We start from the raw sequence: 9,612 nt of genomic DNA, 5'->3' as shown, positions 1-9,612 counted from the left end.
GTCAAGAGTTGAGAAATTGAATCACAACGAGTTATAATTGAACAACTAAATTATAAGTTAATTAATAGTTGAAGGACTAATAGACTAACTTTTTTTATTTTATTTGTACTCGTTTGATATTTTTAACCTAAGTTGCCTTATTTTCGAGAGAAAAAAAAAAGCGTAATATTTTACCAAGTTGGATAAGACAAAGGGAAAACTCTGAATTTGCGATAGGGTAGTTAAATTTAGTGTTTTTTTTTTTTTCAAAGTGTTTATATATTATCAAAGTTTTGCTAATTCAGCCTATCGATTGCATATAATTAAATTATCCTTGTTTTAATAATTTTTATTGACATTTTAATAAAAATGATGATTTATATTTTATACTGATAAGATGACATTGTATGAATTAAATTAAAGCAATGCCCAATAATATAATCACTTTTCTATTCATTGCTGACATCTATTCTCATATTAGAGTGAATTATATTTGAGACATATCGAACTTCGATTTGCCATATTTTTAAAGACTAAACTCTTTTGCTAGACTTAACATAGATGACTGTAAATATTTTTAATTAGAAAAAATTTATATATTTAATTTTATATACTAAAGATGCTTATATCCAATTAAATCAAGACAAATATATTTTATATAAATTATTTATTATATAACAAATTATTGTTATTAATGTTATTAACATATTAAAGTCCATCTATCTTAGTTTGATTGTAAAAAAAATATTAAATATATAAAGTTAAGTATATAAATCTTATCTTTTTTTAATTTATTATTCCCTCTCTTTTTGTTATAAAGGTACCCAATATACAATATAAAGTCATAAATTCAAAGCATCAAAATATATCCAAGTAGAAAAATTAAATGCAAAGACTTTCAGACTTATCAAAAAGAGAAAAACCAAATACAACTATCTAGCAAACATCGGGATTCAAGAGATGCTAACGAAGCTACTAATTTTCTACACTTTTTTGTGTTGTCTCATTTTTCACCCTTTACTTGTTCCTCCTCTTAAGTTAGTCCTAGTCATAAAACAAGACTTTGATACCGTCATGTTGGAGTTTATTTTCCCTTGCTCTCTCTCTCTCTCCCTCTCTCTCTCTCTCTCTATATATATATATATATATATATTAAAAAAAGAAAAAAAAATAGAAAGAAGAACAGATCCTCTTTTCCTCCCTTGTAATATACATGCACAATCACACATTTAACTACTTATGTTTTTTTACTAATTTGTTCGATAATTAAGCATATTTTTTAGATAAAATTAAAATATACATAACTCCCGTAAACTTGTCCTTTATAGATAATCCCTTTAACCTTAAAAAACAATCCTTTAAATTTTCATATACATGCAAATAACTCCCTTACTATTAATTTTGCTCGCTAAATTATTAAATAATCTAATAATCGATATTTTTTCCAGTAGCTAATAATTGATATACAAACACTTACATAATTAAGTCTAATAATCTAACATCCAATAATTAAACTAATGTAAGGAATTTTTTTTTTTTTTGCCATTAAGTAATGTAAGGAATTGTATTTTGCTCGTTGGCTGTTTGGCCACAATGCATAGAACTGTAATTGAGGAATAGTAGGAGAGGAAAAGAAAGAACGATGGTTAGATCCCAAAATATTCAATTGATGATAGTCAAGTCTTGATAAATTTTTTTAAGCAAATAAATTATAAATATCTATTCAGATAATTATAAATTTTGGAATTTTAATTATAAATAAGTATTTAATTATCAGACATAACTCTTAAATTGTAACAAAAAATTTTATGTACAATTGTTTGAATTGATATTTATAATTTACTTTTAAAAAATTTTATTTATGACTTAACTATTATTAATTCAATGGTTTGAAACTTAATTGTCATTCTTCCCATGAAAAATGCTTGTAACGCACTATGCTTACATTTCGTTAGGCCATTAATGAACGTGCCTGTTTGGATGTGCGTCAACAATCAATTCTTTGAACCAAAACCACGATTTTGACAAAAAAATAAAATTCGAAACACTTCCATTTTCTCATAATTGATTATTTGAATCAAAATCACGTTTTTCATTAAGCTGAGGGAAGTAGTTTCTGGATTTCAATTATACTATCAGATGTATTTATTATTTGTCAAAAATTTCCTGTGCCATATATACCTTCAACCATATCCCCCTATATTTGTCCTCCCTCCTCCATCCAATATCCAATTTATTAAGCTTATTTGAATTCAGGCTTGGTCCGTATTTCTTTGGATTTATTCAAGCAATAGGAATAAACCCAAAGTAACAAAGAAAAACAAAATTAAACCCTCAAGTTTGACCCTAAACTTTTTTGAATTTATTCAAGTTGGCCCATCAAATTTGACCAAAATCACCACTTCTATTTTGATTCATATAATTGATTATCTCCCATATCCAAACGGGCCAGCACTGTGAAAGAGAATCTGCAGTTTTGAGTCACATTAATTATTTGCACAATCTCTGCTATACACATTTCAATATCACTCTGAAGCTTAGGGAACCAGACATCATTGAAGCAGCCAACCAATTTGATATGGTAACAATTAAAGAGATAGTTCGTTCACAGATATCCTTAACATGAAATTGAGTTCTTACACTACAGACTATCTACATGCTTCAGGAATGAAGATTCCATTTCTCTCTGTTTTTTTTCAATCTGTATTTTTTTTTTTTTTTAAAGAAAGAAAGTGTAGCAACTTGGACTTTTTATTGCAACTGAAAACCAAAAGGCCCTCTATGAGAGAAGTTGCTAGGGCTGACACACTTTGCAACCATTAACATGTTTAAATTACAAGATTCTGACTCATTTGTCTTCCTCATCTTCAACTTCGTCAATTCCAACCCAACGAGTAAATGCAAAAAGAAACTCCTTGAAACTCACCATTCCATTATTATCCCAGTCCATCTCTTCTGCAGAATTGTTTGCGAAAGTTAGAAAATAATTAGTTGGCAGTGAGTAATGCTTTGTAAAAAGTAAGACAAATAGCCAATAGGGAGAGGATATGGCTGCTTAAACATGAGACCTTGAGTTTGACTCTGTGAACACAGAAAATGTCTTTGGTAGAACTACCCTCAATTTGACTAGACAATACTTGAATTATGACCTAGTTAAATATTGGGGTGGGGGGAGTGAGACAGATACATTAGGAAAAACTTTTTGGCAGAACAGGTCCACAAAAGGTGAAAAATGAGTGGACCAAAACACACATTTTAGTAAAACCAAGTACGAGCTGTGACGTATTTGTATAGTTTATTCATGACTAGTTTAGTTTATCTGTCTTTTGTAAAACCAAGTTTGCCAGAGAATCTCTCTTTGCATAGAAGCCAATGAAATAAGATTACACAGCTGGCGTGTAAGAAGAAACTTGTATGTCCACTATGTTCATTGTTTAGCTGCACAACAATCTAAGTATTTTAAAAACTTTCAACATGTCAGACTTGATGCATGACCATGGAATATATTAGCTGATTGTCCTTTCACTTTGGTTCATCAATTTTCAGACTATTCTCAATGCTTTCTGTGATTTGAAGTGTAGAAATATTATAATAGATACGCAGACAATCACACTAGATGTTTACACAAGGATTTTCATGTACAGATACTGCTAAGTACCTAGAACTTGTAAGTGTTTCTTCTTCAGATATTTAGTAATGTGTCTTGTAATCTAGCTTGATGATTGAATGAAGCAAAAGAAATTCTTAGTTATCAATTGGGAGGCTCTATCGTTTTGGCACAAGAATATGAATCCCTCACAGTACTATACTATGACAAGAGAAATCCTACCCCAAAAGCTAGCTGTTGAGGTAGGTGCATCCCACACTATTCAATGTGAAACTTGGTATCCCATACTATCAAATCTCTTGGCCCATCATGGAAAGCCAATGTTCCAACAGCTGCACTCCATGGCACTTGATTTCTTACCAGTTAGAAGCCTCCATAAGTAAACCTCTCCAAAACTGCCAATAACCTGGCTTTAGTACCAATTGATGGGTACCTAAATGAAAGGGCAAACCCTACCCCTAAAGTTATCTATTGAGGTAGAAGAACCAACCCACTTAAATACCCTATTGAGCATCCCATATTACACAGTGTGGGACTTGGTATCCCATGCTACCAAGTCACTATCACACCATCATATGATGCATGAGAGATTTGCACTATAACACAGTATGTGCATGTTTATGCAGACATGGATGCCTCGAGTTTATATACATGTAATCTTTTCCTATCAGAAATTTCCGTTTACACATGAAAGCACATGCAAAGAGGGAGGGGGGGGGGGGGAGAGAGAGAAAGCTAACCAAATCTTTTCATGGCTATTCTTCCAGAAGAACGCTCTCCCGTTGTAGTTTCATTTATGGCTTGAACCATCTCATTTTTGCTGACGTAACCATCCTTATTTTTGTCCAAGAATACGAATGTATCAACCAAAGTCTCAAATGTGGCCTCCAGATTCGGCATCCCAATTCGTGATTTCTAGAGAAGTCATGGGATACAAGATGAAAAGTAGCAAATGTAATTTCATTGCTTATGATTATCATTCAGATAAAACAGGGTAGCCTAGAATGATATCATCCATTTATATGCCTTCAAAATTTAGAGTTCACCGCTAAAGATTTCTAAGCTCGTAGCCACTGTACCTAGCCAACAATTATACTCTCTGTTCCATAAGTTTAGAAGATAATTAGATCATTCTATGCAAAATAACATGGACATAACTTCAGGTTTCTTCCCTCCCACAGTAGAACACACATATTTCGACCTTCCATAGGATAATGCCCATGACGATAAATTAGTTGTTCTAAAGAAAGGCATTGATAAAAAAGAAGGTAAATACCAGAAAATTTTGCCAGAACAAATAGAAATGAAAGTGTTCGCCATGCTGAACAGAAGCTTCTAAGTTGAAGTAAAATGCAATATGACTTTAATAAATAATTTAAACATCAAACATGTCATATGAAACCTGGCTTGTACTTTAAAAGAATAGATCATAAGAGTGTATCTACCAAAAAGATAATTTTTTGAGAAAGTTGCATTATGTGGATAGCAGCAGATGGCAGGGTAAAGAAACTTAAACAGCAAAAAGAATTCATTATGGATACAGTTCTAAGGGCGACCGGATCATCCTTGAAAAGATAGACGAGGCAGAGAAGCACAATAAACTCATTGAACTTCATTCCCATATCATCATTAATGTCACATGCTTCAAAAAGATCCTTGATCTCCTCCTCGGTGGAAGAAATATCCAGCTTACTGAAACATTTTTTCAGCTCTTCTTGATCTATAACCCCATTTGAGTCCTCATCTATTCAAAAAGCCATAAACATGAACCTCTTAGCTACTATAAAAAGATAAAGTATGTTTCTCCGTGTGACACTGATGATACTAACATTAAATTAATGAATGTTGAAAGCACTGTCAAAGCCTTGGACTATGCATAATAGAATTAAGTTCAAGACACAAGAACAAGCACAGATTAAAAGTTTTGGTGTGGCCTGCAGTCCAAGTGTAATCCAAAAATATGGAAATTTTCATATAATTAATCACTTTCTGTCCATGAGATAGGCATATAAGGATTTCGACAAAAACACTTTAATTTGCATTAACTAAGCCAACATTTTGGCACATACTTTCATGGCTATGTATTATATCCATAACATACTCCTGCCAGATGATATTCTCTGCTGATATATTGTACCTAAATACCTGTTTAGCAAAAGCATATGCATATGAAGGGGAAACCTACCAAATTGCTCAAATATAGATTTGCATTTTCTTAGATTCTCATCAATTTTTGGGAATTTCAAGATTATAGTGTTGAATGATCTCATGGAACTTCCTTGAGATGCCCTCCGCTGCATGGCTTCAACCATTTTAGCCTCAATCTTTGTTTCTGGCATCCAAACCCTTCTTGATGATTCATTTGTTCCTAATACACCTCCCATCGCTGCCAATCAACAGACTACGCAAGGATTCAGGCAAGATCCTTCAATATATGGGTAAACACGCGAACACAACTTAGAAAACATTCAGATATTGCATGACATAGATATGGTGAAGCAGGAAATTGCACTACTTATAGGAATGACAAGTAGCTAATAGATTAATCTCACTCTCTTTCTTTCAAAATAGAACTACTTTTATTTTTTTTGAGGTCTAACTTCAGATATAAAGCCTTTTGAGCATCCAAGAAACTAGGCCCTCTCGCCCCTTAACCTGACAGTGACTTGTCATGAAACCGAAATCAGCTTTAAAACACCCAAATGTCCAGGGAATAAAGTGTCGGTAAGGATGGAGAAGCTAAAAATTAATCAAAACCCCACAGGCTCAATATTGAGAGAAAATTACATGTGGTGGTGTAATAGGTAACATCATAAATCCTGAGGCCTCACTAGAATCTATTGAATATTTCTCTCGCTCCCCCTCTAAACTTTGCCTTTTGTGCGAACTCGTTAGCTGCCAGTGCCAGCAATCTTACGAAGTGTTTAGAGGAATCAAAATTTGAAGCCAATCAACCATAAAGTTTAAATTCCTCCTAAATGCTTTCCAAGAGCTTTTTAATGTATCAGTTTTCCACCTCTCCAACCTTCCATATCACTTATGACGTTTCAGTGGATAAAGACACACATCAACATCCAACAGTAGACAGCCAAATTAGGGATTCCCACATCTTACTTTTACTGTATCATAATGAGAAACGATGTTATATGGGGGGAAAAGACGTGCTTTATGTTGATGTAGCTGACGATTTTACATGACATAACCTTCACCGTATCAGAATCAAATGCAATAATGAATAATAGATGTTTGAACGAACATGTCATATTCCTCAAATTTATTCTTAAAACAGAAATATTAAACGAAATCCTAAAAGGAGAGGAATAACTGGTCCACAATAACAGCGATTTCATAGACACAGAACAAGGAGAAAGGCACGAGTAGACAGACCAAATCCGGAGGAGGAGGAAGAAGTATGAGAAAGAGGGACGAGCAAGATTTAAGCAAGCTCCTGAGAATGAAAACTGAACCCGATAAGCAGCACAATCAGATAGACATCAAAAATACCAGATATGGCCAACAAAGAAACATGCTTGTGCTGGTGGAGATTGCAGCGAATGGGATTTTTTGTTTGGGGAAGAAGATTGCAAATGAATTGAAAATGACTAAGTTAGGAAAGAGAGGGGTTATTTGTAAGAGTCAAGCCTTCATCTACCTGTGTGTAAACCCAAGTTTGTGGTGTGCCCACCACGTATTGGCTCCGCGCTCGGTCTAAGCGCATCATCATCATCTTCCTTACACTTGTAATATTGCGCCACCAAGTACCAACCACAGCACCCACATCAATAGTCAATAACAAATAAGAAATTTCAATTCTCTATCATGCTTACATATTCTGATATTCCTTCTTTCTCTCTTCCGAAAGTTTCAATGTTGTCATTGGCCAAAAACAAGTCCCAATTTTGATGCTTTATTACCATCAGGCTTGATTTGAACTATAATACCCCTCTGTTCTTGAACATGGCTTCTTGAGAAAGAGTTCTCATGGTCAAAAGTATAAATAAAAAATAAAAATGTTCGGAGCATTAATATTGATTTGGCATTGGGAGTCAAAATATAATGAGAGAGAAATTAGCAAAAGTATAATACTATTTTTTTTTTTGCCAGCAATATAGAATTTTCAGTATCATATTATTGAGCGCATTTTTCAAAAAATATATTTAATTTATGACAAATTTAATAAGTCTTAGTAATGTTAATTGTTTTTACATGTGGAATAGATAATTATGACTTATATTTAACATTGGGACAAATTCTTACATGGCCTCAATGCAATACTTTATTTATGCTCCATCCAACAAAATTGTACCAATTTAATTATATAAAATTTTTTGTGTCACTATTTTTATAACTTTATTTTTAGAATAGAATGTTTATTTAATTTTTGGATTTTTTTTCTTTTTATTATTATTAATAATAGAATCAATTTATATTTATAACTATTTGAATGGTATGTTTTTATTGGATGAAATATAGAAGACATAATGCACCGGTTCTATGCAAAAAAACTTCTTAATATTGAAAGTAATATATACAAGACCAAGAATCATGTAATTTAGCTCATAGAGGATTGTGTTAACTCAATTGGTGGTCTTAGATTCAAGTTTTGGATATACAACTGTGTCATTTATTTGTTGGGTGAGTTTGTTGCCCTTATAGTCTTTCCCAACTTAACCTAATGAGCCAGTCAAAATTTAATATAACTATCATAAATAGATTTTTTTTGATACCTTAAGAAGAGAGATAACATATACTCTTTCTGTTAAAAAAATGTAAGACATTTTTTAAAGAGCTAGATGTTAAAAAATGTAAGGTATTTTTAATCTTTTGAGATATAATTATTGTCTTTTTTCAAAAGTGTCCCTATTGATAGTGACTTTATATTTATTATAAGGTGTTTAATAGAAGTAAATATAAAAAAATAGAATTAGTTTGAAAGTAAATAACTACTTTATTGGGGTGAGATTCAATTAAAATTGCCTTATATTTTTAAACAGAAAGAGTAAAAATTAACAATAATAACTAGTCCAAGTGGTTCCAAACTTCTTTTTAGTTAACATTTCAAGTTGAAGTATTGTAAATATATAGTACTTCTTCCCTCTAAAAAATATATGACATTTTTTAGGTAAAATGTTCAAAAAATACAAAACATTTTTGGGTCTTTCAAGGTACAATTAATAAAGTTTTTCCAAAAATCCTTAATTAAAGGGTATAATTAATAAAAATCTTTAATTGAGATACTCTATGTGCACTTTTAAAGACAATTAAATAATTCATTGAGAGGCTAATTCAATTAAAAATGCTTTACAATAGTTAGTGGAGAGAGTATAAACTAACTTAACCCAAATTATCATATTAGTACTTAAGAAGATACTCCTTCTATTTTTATATATAAAAGAAAAAAACTATATCACATAATTTAAAAAAGTTGATTAATCATAGTAATTATGTCTAAAAATTTAAAAAAATTGAACTAAAATGTCTTATGTTAATCAACAAAAGCATGTATTAATTATTTCTCATTAATATAAATTATGAGGAGTGATTTAGGAAATATATAATAAATGCTTATTAAAATAAGTGATTTTGCTTATATAAAAAATAAATAAAAAGTGATAGTTTTTTCTTATAAATAGAAATAGATGGAGTAATAATAATAATCATTTACTCAATTTTTTGGGGATTCACTTTTATTCCTCAGGAGATTAGAACTCTCAATCAGTGAATCACAATTTGAAGGGATAAAAAAAAGGGGGGAAAAAAGAAAGTGATACGTAAATTAAAAAAATATAGGATAATTTTAAGTCTTAAATTTTCTCTCAATTATCAATTTATTATTAAACTTTGACTCACTAAAACTCATAATTTATTGGTTTAACAAATTATAACGACTTAATTATACCGAATACAAAAACTAAGCCGTTCTAAATTAAAAAATTGTAGGGATCAAGTTATTTTAAATCAAAATTTAAGAATTAAATTGATAATTAAAAAAAGTTTAAGGATTAAAAATTAAATTTCCCCCACGT

At 31.2% G+C, this 9,612-nt stretch overlaps 1 protein-coding gene across 5 annotated transcripts; it reads right to left on the bottom strand.

Moving 5' to 3' along the window:
• Positions 1–2,531: 2,531 nt before the first annotated feature.
• LOC129304135 (probable calcium-binding protein CML21) lies at positions 2,532–7,374 on the bottom strand. 5 transcript variants are annotated; one of them, XM_054943801.1, is made up of 5 exons: positions 7,239–7,374; positions 5,772–6,011; positions 5,128–5,330; positions 4,327–4,501; positions 2,532–2,934 (listed from the first exon to the last, which is right to left on the bottom strand). In XM_054943801.1, the coding sequence occupies exons 2-5, from the start codon at positions 5,968–5,970 to the stop codon at positions 2,828–2,830; spliced, it is 684 nt and encodes a 227-aa protein (XP_054799776.1). In that variant the 5' UTR covers positions 5,971–6,011; positions 7,239–7,374; the 3' UTR covers positions 2,532–2,827. The 5 variants fall into 5 exon arrangements, with proteins under 5 accessions (XP_054799776.1, XP_054799775.1, XP_054799772.1 ...); XM_054943800.1 differs by lacking the exon at positions 7,239–7,374 and adding an exon at positions 7,091–7,227; XM_054943797.1 differs by lacking the exon at positions 7,239–7,374 and adding an exon at positions 6,974–7,220.
• Positions 7,375–9,612: the final 2,238 nt, after the last annotated feature.

This window comes from Prosopis cineraria, unplaced genomic scaffold, assembly GCF_029017545.1.
Source record: "Prosopis cineraria cultivar Desert tree isolate PC_DT_omini unplaced genomic scaffold, ASM2901754v1 PC2, whole genome shotgun sequence".
Taxonomy (NCBI): domain Eukaryota; kingdom Viridiplantae; phylum Streptophyta; class Magnoliopsida; order Fabales; family Fabaceae; genus Prosopis; species Prosopis cineraria.
The sequence above is the reverse complement of the archived record's forward strand: the minus strand, read 5'-3'. Positions and strand labels throughout refer to the sequence as shown.